Here is a 19,111-nt window from a genome sequence, read left to right on the forward strand (position 1 = left end):
AGTGGGTCGCTGAATTGGGAGCCCCTATTACCGACGAGCAATGGAGGTACTGCTGTGGACTCACAGCCAATGTCTCTTCCAGTTGTCGGCTTAAAATTATCCATTACAAATTTGTTCAGAGGTACTATTACACCCCGGCGAGGAAACTTCGGTTTCATTTAGCAGAGGATGACAGATGCGCTAGGTGTCGTGCAGAAGGCGCTGACTTTCTGCACTTGGCTTGGAATTGTGCGAAGGTGCTGGAATATTGGACTCAGGTCCATGAAGCCTATGGCGGAGGATGGGGTGGCATTGGACCCCTTGGTGATGTTGCTGGGTTATTCTAAGGACGTGCCTGCCTCTCACCGTAGATTTGTTGACGTGGCCTTGCTGTTGGCTAAACGAAGGGTTGCTTGTTGCTGGGGTCGTGGCAGGGTACCGTGATTCCAGGATTGGTTGACTGACCTCATATACTGTCAGGACCAATACAATATCTACTCTGAATTGATGCCTGTCAGGTGCAGACCGAAGGACTTTTGGAGTCCGCTCCAGGTGTATCTCCTAACTAGAGCTGTGCAGGATTCTGATTCTGAACATGAGGACCGCGTTGGGGTTGGCTGATGGTAGCATGGTGGGCTGGGTTTTCACTTTACTCCTGTTGATCCTCGAGTGTCGGGGGAGAGGCTGGGCTGCTTCCTCTTACTGCGAGTGTCGGGGGAGAGGCTGGGCTGCTTCCTCTTACTGCGAGATTTTGGGAGCTGTGCCTCCTCCTATGGCAAGTGGATGGGTGGGGATGGAGGTCATACCCATGTCAGGATTTTCTGTTATTTTTTTATTTATTTATTTATTTTTTTTATTTCCTCCTGGCCCTTCTATCTGATTCTCCTTTGTTCTATTCTCCGAGCGCTCATAGAGGATGACCATTATGTATTGTATTACTAGCTTGTCTGTGCAAACTGGATCATTGCTTTCTTATATGCATAATACATTTTGATGTGGTTATATGTATTGACTGATATGTTCCCCTGTACTTGTTTCATCACATTTTTTCGAATCTGACGTACCATTGTGATGGCCATATGCGACTGTATGTATTGTGTATGCACTTCCTTTGTCCTTGCTTGTCTCCAAATAAAGGTTTAAAAAAATAAATTAAAAAAAATGTTATCCACTGGGGAGGATCTGGACGTAGGACTGTCCGTCAACGTAGGGGAGTAGTCCCTCTTGGAAGACCTGGTAGATGAAGTAGACGGAGTTCGTCGACGTCTACGGTGAGCACTGTGTCTCCTCTCCCGCGATCTTTTTGAACGCTCCTCCCGTCTAGGAGAGCGAGATCTTATCCGATCTTCTGAAAGAGGTCTTCTTCTGGGAGATCGAGACCTTCTGGGAGATCTGGTTGGTGTTCTTACAGGTGATTTGCGCCTGGGAGGACTACGCTTGTCCATCTCCTCTACCAGATTCTGAAGAGGAGACCTCTGTTGTGGGCTGGCATATTCGTTTGGTAGCCCGAGAATCTCTCCAATGGTCCAAAGACTTGTACCATCTAGGCGATAGTCTGACTTGCTCAGCCGAAGGATCTGGCCGACGATCAGGAGATCTGCGCACAGGACTTCTGGACTTAGAAGATGCAGTTGAGGAGCCAGAGGACCGTGAAGTGGAATGACGGGAAGCTGACTCCGTTACCATGATCACATCTGAATGCCTCAATGTCGAGCGTTCTTCCCTCTCCGCCGAACGACTTCGTGGAGTTGGCGGGCCAAACAATCTCGACTTGGAATGTCTATGTGAGGATCTATGGTCTCTCGACGTCGAGCGGCGATGACCAGCCGTCGACGGAGTTCTCTGTCTCGACGTCGAACGGCGATGACCGGCCGTCGACGGAGCCCTCTCTCTCGACGTCGAACGACGATGTCCAGTCGTCGACGGAGCTCTCTGCCTCGACGTCGAACGGCGATGACCGGCCGTCGACGGAGTCTTCTGTCTCAACGTCGAACGGCGATGACCGGCCGTCTACGGAGTCTCCTGTCTCGACGTCGAATGCCTGTGCGACGACGGCGGAGGGGTATTGGACACCCTCGACACCGAGCGTCGACGAGACACCGAGCGTCGACGAGACACCGAGCGTCGACGAGACACACGACGGAGACTGCGTCCTCGACGCCGATCGACGAGTTACTGTCGGAGGGGTCTTGGTCCTCGACGCCGAACGCCGCTTCTTGGACGACGGCGGAGGGGTCACACTTCTTGACGCCGGTCGTCGCCTGGATGACGACGGCGGAGGAGTGACCTTCCTCGACACCGATCGTCACCTGATTGACGACGGCGGAGGGGCCTTTGATCTCGACGCCGATCGTCGCCCGGTTGACGACGGCGGAGGGGATCTCGATGCCGGAGCTGGATCCTTCGACGTCGTCGACGCACCTGTTCTTCTTTTCGACGGCGAGCCCGTCGTCGACTGCCTTTTTGATGCCAAACGATCCACCGGTGGTTCTTTCCTCAGCGCCAAGCCTGACGCTGAGGCTGAAGGGATGGAAGACTTGTGTTTTGAAGATGTTTTAGTCTTCTTGGAACCCTTCTTCCCCGGAGACCTTCCTCTGGATGACCTATGAGCCAGGCCATAGATGCGAATTCTCTCCCTGTCTTTGAGAGTTCTTCCTGACAGGTGCTCGCAGTGAGGACAGGTGCCTGGATCATGTTCTTCAGGCAGACACAGGATACAAACATCGTGGTTGTCTGATTTTGCTTTCTTGTTACCACAAGAAGGACACTTATCAAAAAGTGAAGGCATTTTCCACTGAAAATGCCCAGTAAACTGACTTAAAAAGGCAGTTCCTTACTTGACAAGATGAAAAATGTCAAAATAAGTGAAAAAAGTTGTTCAAAGAGACTAATTTTCTGTCAGAAAACAGAAATTAGTGGAGCTGTGTAACCAGGATCCTTCCTGAAGGAGCCGGAAAGAACAACTGACCTAACTGTCACCCCTGAGGCATGATGGGATACAGGGGGTCAGGGGTGCCTTAAAGGCACTGTGCCAGTCTATTGCTATTCAGCTACAGTAAACTTTTCAGTCTTTTTAGATTGTGTGTTTGCAATGCAGCCTGGGAGATTCCTATGCTCCCAGTGAGTTATGAGAATTTCTACTGCTTTCTGAGCATTAAAACAGTTTCTAAACAATCTTTGGTGTTGTTTCTCATGTTTCTAATGCTTATTATTCATGTATGGTGGAAATTCTTCACAGCATATTTCAGCTCTGATGTTATTTGGCTGCTATTGCATGTTTTTATATATATATATATATATGTATTTATATATTTATGAGTATATATATATATATGTGGGGCACATATAATATAGTGTTTGTGGGGTCCCGCGCATGGGCAGGAATATTCTAATGCTTATGACTATTGATGAGGATCCCCTGGAAGAGAATATGTCGTCTCTCAACCAGGTTTCCTGGAGGCAAATGAGGTCAAAGCCTCTAATGTAACCTAGCCACTCTTCATTCCCTAACTTCGCACAAAGGCCTGCGATATTCCATTAGATGATTTTGAAACAGGAGGTAGATTTCCCATGATTATTTGGGCCCCTAATTCGGACAATGGGGGGAATGGGATATGTGACACACTAAGGGCTCAAACCCTATACCTGCGGTTTCTGCCACCGCTGCCGGTCTACCTAAATTGTGGCCAGCTTGTATGATTCTCCCCTCCTCGTGAACCTCTTTGAGATAAAATGACGGTCAATTGATGTCAGCAAGATCTGAAAGAAGTGAGTAGGCACCGATTGCTGCGAATTAGTATACGTTTTTGGACCTTAGACGGAAGTAGTTTTAGGCTGATTGCTACCTCTAATGGGTGAGTAGAAAAAGCCCAGGGGGTAGACCCTTATGGGGTCATTCGCCACTGCTACATCATTAAGGCACCTCAGAAGAAAATGCACTTTCTCCGGGTCCCTAAATTTAAGGACCACATAATCTCCCATAACTGATTTTATCATACGGCCCACCCAGCTCACTCGCTCAGCCATAATGATGTTATCTATCAGGTTTGCCTGGAGCAGTAATTTTTTATGCCACCAGTGAGCGGATTTATTGATAAGGCTTTGACAATTTTCTTGGCAGCCTAGCTGAAGATGGGCGACTCCAGTGAGTACCAGGGTGAAGGGGGTACAATCTGGTGGTAGGTTCAAAATAACTTTTTCACCCTCCCTATCTATAGATGTAATGCCTGGACACTCGAGGTTTCGGGTGTGGAGTGCAGCATGAAGCGAATGTCGTTGACTGGGCCCAACTGGGAGGTCACGGTTGACAAAATTTGAGGCTCCTTGCGTGACCTTATGTTTTTGCCTAGGTGTGACTGTTATCCAAGGAGACCCTTCGCAAATATTCGCCATATGCTCTATTAAGAGTGCCACACAAGGAGCTTCTTGTATGGTCAATGTGCATTGGGGGTAATCCTAGCATTTGGTATAGCCGCTGTGCTACTCTGATTAGTGGCCTCTGCCTTCTGCAAGGTCTGAGCCGATGACTTATTTAATTCTCGAAGTACCAGGGCGAGCTGATAATCAATACAATCTAAGTGATCCACAATAGGTGACAATGCCTCAGTTTTCAGTTTACTAATTTCAATTAGAGGAATATCCACCCCCCTCAAGAGTAATCCCTTCGCCCGGTCCCTTTCTAGTCCTACCTCCTGGTAGCGGGTCTTGTCTGATTGTTTTTGTTACAGGCAAATGTCCTTTGGGTTGGCTCCTAACCCCGCCCCCTCTGTTCTCTTCCTCCTTCCACCTCCTGTTTGCAGGGGACTGTTCCTGTTTGCAGGGGACTGTTCTTCTCTAGACTATGGTTGATATCTCCCAAATTTGGCCTATCTTTTGCAGGGACCTCATCCTTGTGCTTTATTACCACAACAGACGAGAGTGATACTGCTAAATGAAAAGAGTGGAGGCAGCACCAGGGATGGTGTCAAAATAGCCAATATGTTCTAATCAGATATCTTTATTCTTCATTAGGTTAAAACAACAAGACAACAGCCAACGCGTTTCGTTCCTTTTATAGGAACTTCATCAGGGCTGTCCGCAGTTTGTTCACTGTGCCATTTCTTCTCTAGTTTCTGGCAGGCTTGCTTGGAGACTAGGAGTTCTGGGGTGAACCAGATAGCCCTCTTGCTAGTGTCTCTGTGGGGGGTTTCTTCAGTGGGGCAAGGGTGTTAGCGCAGTCCTCGATCCAGCGTCTGAGGCTGTAGGAAAAGTCCTCTGTGTTGGAGGGTTCAGTGGATGGGCTGAGGGCGAGGTTTGTGTGTAGTTAGTCTTCTGTGATTTTGCTCCAGCAGCAGCAGGGGATCTGTTGGGTGTGGTGGTGTCTGGTGGGTTTCTGGAAAACGAAATGAATGCAGCAGTGGTCGGTCCAGAGGAGTTTAGTGGTGTGGCTGACAGACGTGCAGGCTTGAGGAGAAGAAGGGGTCGAGGGTGTGGCCGGCACAGTGGGTGGGCGTTGTGACGAGTTGCTTCAGTCAGAGTTTGGTGAGGTTATTGATCAGGGTTGTGGAGTTGTTGTTGTTGTTGTTCTCAAGGTGAAAGTTCAGGTCTCCGAGGAGGATGTAGTCGGTGGAGGTCAGGGCGTGCGTGCCGATCCAGTCGGTGATGGAGTCGCTGAACTGGGGGCGGAGTCCGGGCGGTCGGTAGACAAGGGTGCTTCTGAGGGTGAAGTTAGGATCTGTGTGGATCAGGAAATGCATGTGTTTGGCAGTGCTGAGCGCGTCGTCGGTACTAGTCGAGAACCTGATACGTTCTTGTGGACGAAGGCGATTCCTCCTCTGACTCCGTTGGTGCGGTCTCTGCTGGTGATCTTGTAGCCGTCTGGGATGGCTATGGCGATGTCAGGTGCGGAGGAGTCGTTAAACCAGGTCTCTGTCAGGAAGGTGACGTCCAGGAATTTTGTGTCGAGCAGGTCCCAGAGCTCGACGGCAAGCTTGCGTGAGGAGCGAGTGTTCAGTAGTATTCATCGGAGGTGGTGGGGGTCTTCCTTGGCGGGTGGTTCGTCGGCTCGGAGGCTGGTGTAGCTGCAGTTCTGGCAGGTGAAGGGGCCGTGTGTGCGTTTCGGGGTGGCCTTGAAGCAGGTGTGGCTCCGTCCGGAGTTGAGAGTATGCAGAGTGCTGGCGTCGTAGTGGCGGCGGTCGTCATTGTGGGTGCGGGGCCAGGGGTTCTGGCGCTAGGCGCGGTCCAGGCGCGGACAGGCGCAGACTGGCTTGCCTTAGGTGCGCCAGCGGATGGCATATATGGGGAGGTGAGAGGGAGGAGCAGCTGGAAGGCGGGAGGCGGAGGCAGCAAATGGGCAGTGGGCAGTCAGGGGCGGAGCCGCAGGGGACGCAGGGGCGAGGGACAACAAAGGTAATGTTAGGAAAAAGGGGCACAAAATTGAGGGAAAGATGAGTGGCACAGAAGATAAAAGGGCACAAAAAACGAGTGGAACAGAAGGCAAAAGGGGCACAAAAACGAGGGAAAAACGAGTGGCACAGAAGGCAGACGGGCACAAAAAACGAGTGGAAAAGAAGGCAAAAGGAGCACAAAAACAAGGTAAAAACGAGTGGCACAGAAGGCAAAAAGGGCACAGAAATACCCGAAAAACGTGTGGCACAGAGGCAGAATACAGAAATATAGGGGCACGGGGCAGCGAGGGGAACAGAAGGGAAAACAGGGCAGAGACACGTGGGCAGCGAGGGGTACAGAAGGAAAGACCGGGCAGAAAGAGCACTGGGACAGCGAGAGGAACAGAGGGAAGAAAAAAAAGGGGCACGGACCATGTACAGGCAACAGCAGTCAGACAACAATGAAAATACAGGCAATACAATAAAAGCAATAAAGCAGAGGATGAACAAACCTACCTACGGCCTACCACTGGCCACCAGGGATGAGGCGCAGGTGGTAGCCTGCGGGTGGTGGAGGGCCTCGAACTTCCTCCGCGGCGGCATCTGGGGCAGGGAGACACAGGCAGTGCGGTGTGGAGGGGAGCGACCTACCTGTTGGGGTCAAGGGTCGGCTGAAGGTGGTTGCAGAGGAGCAGCTCCCTATATGTCCCTGCCGCTCTTCGCTGCAGGGCACTAGCTTCCTCCTCTGCTTGTGTACCCCACCTGAAGCACGCTTGTGGCCCCACTATCGCTCAGAGGTTTAGATTCAGGACCGGGATCCTTGATCGAGATTAAAATCCGGGACAGCTGCAGTATGGCGGTAGAGCGGCTCGCTACTTCCGTATTGCTCACCACTGGCTGCTCCCATCTCTAGACACATGAAAAGATGCATGCAATAGCAAGTAAATCACGTGGACACAAGTGAATGAAATTGATTATATTATTAAGACAAATGATAGAGTGCTTTGAGTCGCCTAAGCATATGTAACTTTCCATTTGTGGTTGGAGTACATCCAAATAAAATGTTTGTATTATAATGCATTTAGAACAATGATCCAAGCTTTAAAAGGTAACCACACTGCATGAACTAGATATAATTTGATCACCATAGAGGTGCCATCTGTAAAAAAGTATCAAGAAGGACGTGTATACTCGGGTGCTGCTGCGCTTTGATCAAACCGCTGCCGGCTTCAAAGCCTCATGTACACTCTAATGTACACTCTAGATTTGCTGCCACAGGACATACACCCAAATAGTATAACCTGAAGTGAACGGCTATCACTTTGTAATACATAGGATTCAGCAATCCCTGTATAAATGCAGCCCTAATTTCTTTATAACCAGCAACTTGTGACGCACTCAGTCACCAATTATAGATAAAAGATGTTAGAACTCAACTGTAATAAGTTATTGCAGTCTAATACAATGTCCGCTGCCAGGACCAGTAGCTGAGGTGAAAGACAGGTCAGGTCACGGAACAGCTGTTTAAAGCAACAAAATTAATTGTTGATTTTCTTTCTTCTGTCCTATTCGTCTAGCTTACAGTGGCTAAGCAGAAATAACCTCATTTTTTGCATTGCTTTGAGAATTATGGAAAAGTAGGAATCTCTCTTCGTGTTTCTACACATTCTGAGTTACTACAGCTTTTATGTTTTTAAATGACTCACACTGAAACTGTTTTCTATTTTTTTAGCAACATATATCTAACAGGTTTTCGAAGTGTTTAATTTTGCACTAGAGGTTCTATTTTTATTCTTCATGATTGCAAACATGCTCTCTTTTTCTGAAAGAGCTACGCACCAAGGTTTTAACTGGTTTGTGGGAAAGGTGACAGTGTGGCCATGTATTATATTGGGTAAAGCACCCCCTGCTGTACATTATAAGGCTATAGTAAGTCACCTTGGGGTTCCATAACCTTATAAAGGAACTTCGTCTTCCCCTCGTTCATCTAAATTGTTATGGAACTCCACAGTGATTTGCATTATCCTTATAATGTAGGGCAGGGTATAGTTTATCCCTTATATAACATTCAATATTTTCTTGCACTACGGAAATAACTGTCCACAAACTTTTGTGCCTACCTCAGGAAGAAAAGACTTTTGGTACTGGTGCTTAGCAATACCAATAAGTTACAGCTTTTATTCATTCTTATTAGTCATGGATAATAACAAGACCACTTTTAATGAAAAGATGCCACACATGAGTATATTGGGCTCCTCTTCTGAATGTTCAACTTCTGAGTGTCTCCACCTCTCCCAAAATGTCAAATTCTCCATGAGTCCCCTAATTTCTGTCTCTTGCTAAGGTGTCAGGTTACTTAGCAAATGCGGTGTAGTCAGTCAAGAGAATTCGTTCAGCTGAATACCTAACTTCTATTTGCTTTTCTATAATGTACCAAAATCCTCCTGTAGATTCCACATTGGTTTTATCTAGCCAAATTAAGCAGCCGCCTTCTGGCAGAGTAAAACCCCTGCCCTCTTAAAATCTACAAACAGAAAATACGAAAAAGTTTGCCATCAGCTACACAAAGTGACTAACGACGAGTAAGAGAACGAGACACATTACAGCACAAAACACCACCCTACATTGCTTCTTGATTTTTAATTGAAATGAGCGGAAAGCAGAGCACCACTTACTTGAAAGTACAGTCGTGAGGAAAATGTAATCCGAGAAAGAGATCAGTCCGCATTCTCCAAGTGTGAAGAATATACTGTCTTCATCGGCAAACTTCTCTTTCTCTTGTGACAGCTTCTATTTATTACCCAAAGTAAAAAAAAAATACAATAAATTATTTGATTACGTCTATTAAAATAGCCCAACAAGGAAACGGATTCAAATCATGATTTATAAAGTTGTATGCATTTATATTTTCAGTCTTTAAAACTTACGGATGAGGGTATTGCAACAAATTAGCCTTCTGCAGAACTAAGTGAGTTCTTGTAACGAACACTGGCAAGGCCAATAGGTCTGGCTGCCATCATTTTGGCTTTGTCAATGCTTTGTTTGTTGTGGTCTATTTAAAACTTTATTGTAAGGGGAGCTGCTGGGCCCTCACTAACAGTGTATAAAAGCAAAAATATTTGTTTGGTCTAAAAAATCACAACATTACCACAGCAGTACCTTGCACTGAAGGGACTACTATGTGTGTGAATGTGCACCTAGTGAAAGGGCAGAATGTCATCACTTACAGAGAAGTAAGCCCATGGCTGAAGTGTGCGGACCCACTACTGCAAGCTGAATTGGATGGAATAAAAATGTGAATGACGGTAACATACCAATGAAAGAAGGGCACCTGCTGAAAGCCCCTATGAGCATGTATGTTATACATTTCATTTTAGTAAAATCAAAAGGACTTTTTCTAACGCCCGAGCTAAAAAGGGATCAAGCACTAAAATAAAAATCAGGGAACAGAACTTCGGTATGAACTAATCCAATACTCACAAAAAAAATAAATTCTACAGTGGTTTAAGTGAACTACAACTTTACTTAGGATTTTGGGTGCACCCTGCTCACTTTAAAAGGAAAGAACCTGTTTTTACACTTTTCTTTTTAGTTACCGATCCAACCTAAATCATTAACTATACAGAAGAAAAAAAACAGCTGTGTCATTTGTAGGCACAAGCATGCTTGTGGCAGGCACCTACAAAATTACGCTGGTAGCCCCATCAAGAGCTTTTATTATTTTTGTTTAGTTTTAGCTACGCGTGGCTAAAATCCATTGGCATGGCCAATAGGTTACAAAGGTGATCCCTATTGTCTTTGCCAATGCTTATGTTGTTTTGCTTCTAGGGATTTTATTTCATACTCTAGACAGTTCATCTTTTGGGTATTTTTTAGGATGGTTTTTGGGTATACGATTAGCATATAGGAGAGACTTGACTATTGTTCAATTATAGATTGACAAACGTTTAATTCCCCAAATTGGCAGTTTCTTCTTCTATGTCAAACTTTCTTCAAGACAAAAAAAAAGAAATGTATCTAACACCAGTCCTCCTTAAGCTTTAAAGACCGAAATGAATGCATAACTGAGTTAGTTCATATTTGAACATTTCATTGAAAGGTTCTTGTTTGAAACCCGTATCTAAAGAGCCCTCCACACAAAGTACATTGGTAGAAGGAACAGTGTAACAAAAATAAACAAAATGTTTTCTTGCAAAAAAAAGAAAAAGAAAAAAAGGAACCATGGCATCATGCAAGCTGAGCGGATACTTCAAGCACGATCACCGCAGGCAAAAGACCAGTAGAGTAATATAGGAAACAGAATAACAAAACACCACCACATCAGGAAGGTCCAGCTACAGAAGTACTTATCCCCAATGGTTACCTCTGTCTAGCGTCGATTCCATCATATACAAGATAAAGGGAGAAAAAGTGGTTAAGCAATAGCACAAACAAAAGCAACTATGTATCAGCACTTTATTGTGTTAACTTGAGCACAACGCACACCACAGCAGTTTACATGCTACATATCACAGGGAATGGGGAAAGACATCAATTATCCGGCTCTTGGCTTCTGCCACGTTTAATACACTTAAGGGAAATCTGGGATTTGAGATCTGTGAATAACGAAGTGCTTTAAAACATAGATCTGCATCAAAAGTCAGGCTCAAAAGCTGTGCAGAATAAAGAACTCATATAGAATTAACAACTTGGAAGAAGTTCTAAATTAACTTAATTTACCCCTTTGGCCATTTTTCGCTCACATTTTCACCAACTTTAAGTGTTTACCCGTTTAAACAATTTCAGTAATATTTTTTATAGAGTATTTCCGCTCGTAGCTCTCGTTCATAACAAAAAACGTAAATCTGTTGCTAAAGTATACTGTTCGTACGCAGGCATTACAAAAGAAATTAAATTCACATATTCAGGTTGAGCTGCAGGGTCTATGTTATGAGCTGGATTTCGAATTAGGCGCCTTGACACCCATTGGGCTATGTTTGCGCATGATAAGATCCCTTTTACTATTATTATTTATTATTACATACTGAATTAGGGAACTTGTATTAATTCCCACTTTTAATAGTGGTTTTGCCGACAAATACACCAGTGTACCTTTGAGTACTATTTTTTTTCCAGCAAGTATTCCCACCACCGACCTTCCTTCCGTTTATCCCTTCAGTGTTACCGAAAGACTGACCTTCCCATTCATAAAGATGCACAGCTCCATCCCACTGCACGTGACTTGAAGGTGCACCGTGAAAATATGCCCAGCCTTCAACATGGAATATTACACATCCAAATAAAACCTAACACTTTGGTTTCCATCCAAAACATCCTTTACTTTTTAAAACAGTCAGGATTTTACCCCACTGCCGACGCCCATTTTCCCTGTATGCAAATTTAACACTGGGTCCGTCTGCCCTAAGCTTGAATCAATGCAGTTTTAGAAGTATGTTGAAACAGGATGGGTACTGTTTTAATCCAGAAGTGCAACTTTAAACATATAGTTTCTAAGCTCTTTTTAGGTCGAGCCTAGGGCAGGGCGCAGGGCGGCTATAGGAGTGATCTTTAGAAATCGGTCAGCTCTTTTCAAGCACTCGTGCTTGCATTCACCTTGCAGGAGAGAGCAGCGGTGCGCAGGGGCCATCTGTTTTCAATTAGCGTGGTTACGTGTGCTTGCTGACATTCCTCTACTCTCACTCTCACTCTCGCCCTCCCTTGTTTTAAAGGTGACCATGCGTGCAGCTGGCAGCACTTTCTGTGGACTCAGGACTCGCGGCGCAAGGTATTTATGGAAACTTGCTTTCATTGGGCATTTGTTTGTTGGTGATTTTAATTCTACGGAAAGACAAGCTGATGTGCAGTTATCGCCTTTTGTTTCCAGTGCAGCTGTTTGTGTTCTTCAGTGTATCTAATCCTACAAACAAATTTGTATTGTAGTGCCCCCATCTGTGCGTGTGCGTGTGTATGCGTTACAGTTCTCAGCATGCAAATGGACAAACCTTGCAGCTGGATTGCTCTGCTCTGATTGTGTGTGTTCCCGTTTGTGCTTCATTGTGTGTTGCTATTTTCAAGCTTGCTAGCCGATGCTCGTGTCAGCAGTGCATACCTCTAGTTGTGTGCGTAGTCACAGTTTATATCTGAAAGGGGACACATATTGCGCATAAAGCACACACCTCTGATTGAGGTTCTTTGCGCATGTGTGTTTTTCTCCTCTCCCACATTAGTACGCCAAGCAGATCTTCATTGAATGTTCATTCTGCCACACATTAGAAGCATTATTGTTTTAATTAGCGCTGAGCATCAACATCGGCGGATGGATCTACCAAGTCCGGGCAAACTCCTTAAGGTGGACCGAAAAAATGGGTACTTTGAGGGAAACAAAAGCAGACACAACCACAGAAAGGCTACCTTTTTGTTCATTCATGTTTTTTCATCAGACGGTCCTTGCGCCAAGGCAAATCTTTTAATGCCCACACTTTGACATGTTTACAGCGATAAGCTGCATTATGGGAGGCATGATGCATGCCACGACAAAAATCACCTCAAACTGTTTTTCAATTCACATGGAGAGCATGCAATGTTTCGCTACCTGCTGAGTGAGTCGTCAAGATTTACAGTTAGGTTCATACACTATAGTGACGTGCCATCACGCTACATGTTTGCAATGCGCAGAATTTGCCCCTGTGGTGGTTCAGTCAGGGTGCATGGTGGGTCTATTGCAGCTGCATTACACATGATCATTAGCTTCTATCTTTGTTCGGGCTAAATAAAACATTCCCCTCCCCACAGCTGCTATGTTGAGATTGGGTAATAAAATGGATGGAACAGACAAAACTAATGTTGTGGTATGCCCATCTCATATGATTGGTGGTTGGGTTGGTTTTGTTTCCCGTAGCTTTCATGTTATAGTTCGGCATCATATCGGCATGAGGGTTCTAATGCGGCTGGTGTTTTAATACAATGTGTCCACAGATTACATGTTGGTTGTATATACATATTGACTTTCAGCCATGCTGAACAGAAGCCCTGTAGCTTGATATTCAGCATAGCTAAAAGACATTGACATTGACAAGGCCAATAGCTCTCCGATTGCCGCGACCTAGTGGCTTTGCCAATGCTTGTGTTGTCTAGCACTAGGTATCTGGATCAGTATTTTGGAGCAATGGTCCTCACTTTTGTGAATTACTACTAAATATCAGAATGATTTTTTTTTTCATTTTGTCCCACACATGCCACTAACAGTGTTTATAGAGAGCTGTAAACGGGGTGTGTGTTGTCCATTATATAAGTTCCTGGACTTTTGATTGACAGATGAGCAGGCTTGACCCCTGCAGATGATTTTCGGGGCATTCCCCTTGTTAAACACTGATCTCAGGTACTGCAGTGTTGCCACTTTATATTCCCATCAGAGTGGCTGTCCTTAAAATTTAGACGCGCCTGGAAGATATGAATACTCACCCCCACTAAAACCAAAGTCATTAACACACTTAGGGCTGTTTGCAGAGGAGGGTCGCCCTTTTCAACTACCTTTAAGTGGTTCAGCCATGGGGTTTATTTTGAAGTCACTGTTAGAGCACTTTAACAACAGCCTGCCTGTACCTACCTCCCTGTCACCACTAACAATTGAGCACTGTTAGTAAACCAAGCAATGTTCTGAATGCCTAAAAAGCAACTCACATGAAATGTGACCGGCTGCTGAATGTACTTTCTAATGTTTGTAACCTCGCAGCTTGTGTGCTGTATGGCTAAACACTTCTAAGATCCCAAAGGAGAGACCTAATGGCTATGCCAATGCTTGTTATTTAGTAGCATCAGATCCCCAGACATTCCACTAAGTACTTAAGAATATTAAAAAACTGCGAGTTTAATTAAATTAGTCGCAGCTTTGAGACAATCCAAAAATCAAATTTTTGCCGAAATTGTAACCGACTAAAAGAAGATCCATGTTTTGCTGACCCAAAGTGGCACCCCATTTGACCAAGGAATGTTGGCAACTTACTTGTGTGATCTGAACGGAAAGCAAGATGTTTCAACTAAGTTGACAGGCACTGTTTCAGTTTGAAGCAAGACACCAGTAGTTGTCTTGCTAATGAAAGCTTCCCCATTAAAGTGGCTTCTTATTTCTTTCAACTTTGTATTTCATGCAAAACCCACCAGGCAAGCACTAGCAAAGGCAACAGGTTTTGAAATTTTAGACGAGACGCTTCTATATTGAGTGGAAAGATTGCGAGGGGTTTTATAGGAAGGTGAGTTGGCAAATGAGTGAACTATTGAACGGATAAGTGAGGGCATACATGTAGTCATAAATAAGTGACTTTGTGCATGTAAAATTAAAGAGAGCAAGAATGGATAACTTGATGAATATATAGGAGAATGGTTAAATAAAGTCAAAGGAAGGATACAAGACACCCCAGGGTATATGCTGCGCTTTAAAAATGCCAATAAATAAATAAATACAAGCAAATTAAGCACATTTTACTCATCCAAGCCTCATACAACAGTCCTTAGTGAAGTCAAAAAAATGCCCCAAACCACAAATTTAGTGCCAGTGCAAGCATTATACCACAACTGTGTGCCACTGTGCCAAAATGACCAAAATATATAAAGAATAAAGCATGATGCCAGAGCGAGAATTACACAGTGAGTAGGAACCGTTGTGACAAGAAAAACTCCAATAGGCCAGGAATTATCCCCCATTAACTAGTGTTTAGACTACACAGGAATGGGCACCTTCTTTGCAAACCTGTCCACGATATGCCAAGAATGGTCACCCTTGTGCATGATCAGAAATACCTATATTCTGTTTTGAACACTTACTTACTTATTCTTACTGCATCTAGTACTAAGTCAATACAAATGTTACATTTGCCACATGATTTTGTAACATGTACTTTATCATCAGTGCTTGAAAGCAGCGAGTGCACTATGTTCCCAGCAACTTTGCTTATGACAGTGATCTGCACTCAAGAGAATCCGCCACTTAAGAGCTTCTTGTTTAAGGGTGTTCAAGAACGGAATCGCCTTTTCCATACCCTTAGAGGTGGAAAGAAGACTGCCAAAGATAAAAAAAAATGCAATGTACAAACAAAGGTCTTAAAGCACTTTCCGACTAAGGACAGGGAGGCAGACACCACATAAAGGAATCTGCATGTAGATGGAGTATCCACCAGGGACAATATTATAGAAGGTAGGTAACTGATTCTTCTAATGGATACTTCTACCAGAAGATACCTCGCCTTTTGAATCAATACCAAAAGAAAAACTCCTGGAGGAGGTTCTGGAGCAGAACATAAGAACTGTGCTAATTGGACATATGAAGGTGATCAGCCCTACAAGTCTAAGTAAGAAACCACGGCATGCAATAAGGAACTGTAACCCTGCATAGCAATCAAGTGAATACTTGTGCTGGTAATACAAACAACAGGAAGAAGTGGTGTCATGCAGTAAGTGAGCTGGTGACACCAAAATATCATAGAAGGCTACTGAAAGTATCCCATTCTTCAAATTACAATAAACAATAACAAATAGGTCATAGGATTATATATATTATATTATATATATATATATATATATATATATATATATATATATATATATATATATATATATATCCAACCAACGTTTTGCCCGATTTGGGAAGGCCCACTCTGCCAGCAATGCTTCTATCACAGCAGAGACTGCAGCCTCGAAAAACCTCTTCTCTGTGCCCAAAGCCTAACATGTTTCGGAATTGCTTCCTTGTTCACAGGCCACGCATGCAGAAAGACAAACGGCAACTGACGAATGATAACTGCTTTTATTCCATTAGAGAACCTTGGTGGGTGTGTCCTTAAAGCCCCAGTGGGCGATGGTCTTTGCAGTTCATACTTAGTAGTTCCCTTGTGCGGTCTTGTGGTGTCATTGGGCACGTAAATCAGGGCTGCCAGCGCGCCAATGGTGTGAGAATTCAAAGGCAGCGAACTCGAGCATGCCGCTTTTCACCTACAAAGGATTTATTATGCTGTAAGGCCGACGGCGACACCCACTTGGGAACTACTAAGTATGAACTGCAAAGACCATCACCCACTGGGGCTTTAAGGACACACCCACCAAGGTTCTCTAATGGAATAAAAGCAGTTATCATTCGTCAGTTGCCGTTTGTCTTTCTGCATGCGTGGCCTGTGAACAAGGAAGCAATTCCGAAACATATTAGGCTTTGGGCACAGAGAAGAGGTTTTTCGAGGCTGCAGTCTCTGCTGTGATAGACGCATTGCTGGCAGAGTGGGCCTTCCCAAATCGGGCAAAACGTTGGTTGGATAGGTTGCGGCCATGCCTGGGTCGCGGGAAGGAACCGCCGCCCTTGTGCGGTCTTGTGGTGTCATTGGGCACGTAAATCAGGGCTGCCAGCGCGCCAATGGTGTGAGAATTCAAAGGCAGCGAACTCGAGCATGCCGCTTTTCACCTACAAAGGATTTATTATGCTGTAAGGCCGACGGCGACACCCACTAGGGAACTACTAAGTATGAACTGCAAAGACCATCGCCCACTGGGGCTTTAAGGACACACCCACCAAGGTTCTCTAATGGAATAAAAGCAGTTATCATTCGTCAGTTGCCGTTTGTCTTTCTGCATGCGTGGCCTGTGAACAAGGAAGCAATTCCGAAACATGTTAGGCTTTGGGCACAGAGAAGAGGTTTTTCGAGGCTGCAGTCTCTGCTGTGATAGACGCATTGCTGGCAGAGTGGGCCTTCCCAAATCGGGCAAAACGTTGGTTGGATATATGTTGCGGCCATGCCTGGGTCGCGGGAAGGAACCGCCGCCCTTGTGCGGTCTTATGGTGTCATTGGGCACGTAAATCAGGGCTGCCAGCGCGCCAATGGTGTGAGAATTCAAAGGCAGCGAACTTGAGCATGCCGCTTTTCACCTACAAAGGATTTATTATGCTGTAAGGCCGACGGCGACACCCACTTGGGAACTACTAAGTATGAACTGCAAAGACCATCGCCCACTGGGGCTTTAAGGACACACCCACCAAGGTTCTCTAATGGAATAAAAGCAGTTATCATTCGTCAGTTGCCGTTTGTCTTTCTGCATGCGTGGCCTGTGAACAAGGAAGCAATTCCGAAACATGTTAGGCTTTGGGCACAGAGAAGAGGTTTTTCGAGGCTGCAGTCTCTGCTGTGATAGACGCATTGCTGGCAGAGTGGGCCTTCCCAAATCGGGCAAAACGTTGGTTGGATATGTTGCGGCCATGCCTGGGTCGCGGGAAGGAACCGCCGCCCTTGTGCGGTCTTGTGGTGTCATTGGGCACGTAAATCAGGGCTGCCAGCGCGCCAATGGTGTGAGAATTCAAAGGCAGCGAACTCGAGCATGCCGCTTTTCACCTACAAAGGATTTATTATGCTGTAAGGCCGACGGCGACACCCACTTGGGAACTACTAAGTATGAACTACAAAGACCATCGCCCACTGGGGCTTTAAGGACACACCCACCAAGGTTCTCTAATGGAATAAAAGCAGTTATCATTCGTCAGTTGCCGTTTGTCTTTCTGCATGCGTGGCCTGTGAACAAGGAAGCAATTCCGAAACATGTTAGGCTTTGGGCACAGAGAAGAGGTTTTTCGAGGCTGCAGTCTCTGCTGTGATAGACGCATTGCTGGCAGAGTGGGCCTTCCCAAATCGGGCAAAACGTGGGTTGGATATGTTGCGGCCATGCCTGGGTCGCGGGAAGGAACCGCCGCCCTTGTGCGGTCTTGTGGTGTCATTGGGCACGTAAATCAGGGCTGCCAGCGCGCCAATGGTGTGAGAATTCAAAGGCAGCGAACTCGAGCATGACGCTTTTCACCTACAAAGGATTTATTATGCTGTAAGGCCGACGGCGACACCCACTTGGGAACTACTAAGTATGAACTGCAAAGACCATCGCCCACTGGGGCTTTAAGGACACACCCACCAAGGTTCTCTAATGGAATAAAAGCAGTTATCATTCGTCAGTTGCCGTTTGTCCTTCTGCATGCGTGGCCTGTGAACAAGGAAGCAATTCCGAAACATGTTAGGCTTTGGGCACAGAGAAGAGGTTTTTCGAGGCTGCAGTCTCTGCTGTGATAGAAGCATTGCTGGCAGAGTGGGCCTTCCCAAATCGGGCAAAACGTTGGTTGGATTTGGATATATGGATATATGGATATATAGATATATAGATATATAGATATATAGATATATAGATATATAGATATATAGATATATAGATATATAGATATATAGATATATAGATATATAGATATATAGATATATAGATATATATATATATATATATATACACATACCTTGATGCCCACTACAGAGAAATGATAGGCTGACATACCCCAAACTTGCACTCACAATGACTGGATAAAGAGAAGAAGAACACCAAACAACTACAACCAGAAACCTCAATACTAACAAATTGTATTTAATCTCATCAACATCACCTGAAGAAAAAAAGCAACTGAAGGCCCAAATGAGGTCCCACATGTAGGTACTCAACATGCCTACAAGGTGGAAAGAATATCCCAACATCTGCCCCCATTACCGGTTGGACAAGTATTCTTACCCAACAATGTTGATCCTCTAACTAAAGAAGCTAATAGAAGGACCAATAAACCAAATTCAAGCCAGCAAAAACATTGTCCCCGGGAAGTGGTATGTGACCGATCCCCCTAAAGCAAGGCGGATGACGAAGAACCAACAACTTTGTCAACCTTCAACCACAAACGATGCAACACACAAGCTGAGAAGCATATCTCAGTTCTGAAGTCCTAGGTAAAAAAA

At 45.1% G+C, this 19,111-nt stretch overlaps 1 protein-coding gene across 2 annotated transcripts in view; it reads right to left on the reverse strand.

The window, feature by feature from the left end:
• Positions 1 to 19,111, reverse strand: part of MICU1 (mitochondrial calcium uptake 1) — a 672,580-nt gene that overhangs the window by 400,580 nt on the left and 252,889 nt on the right. For both annotated transcript variants that reach the window (XM_086922279.1, XM_086922278.1), the window contains exon 6: positions 9,020 to 9,134. In XM_086922279.1, the coding sequence (XP_086778405.1) occupies positions 9,020 to 9,134 (115 nt within the window). The remainder of the gene's footprint in view (positions 1 to 9,019; positions 9,135 to 19,111) is intronic.

This window comes from Lissotriton vulgaris, chromosome 5, assembly GCF_964263255.1.
Source record: "Lissotriton vulgaris chromosome 5, aLisVul1.2, whole genome shotgun sequence".
NCBI lineage: Eukaryota > Metazoa > Chordata > Amphibia > Caudata > Salamandridae > Lissotriton > Lissotriton vulgaris.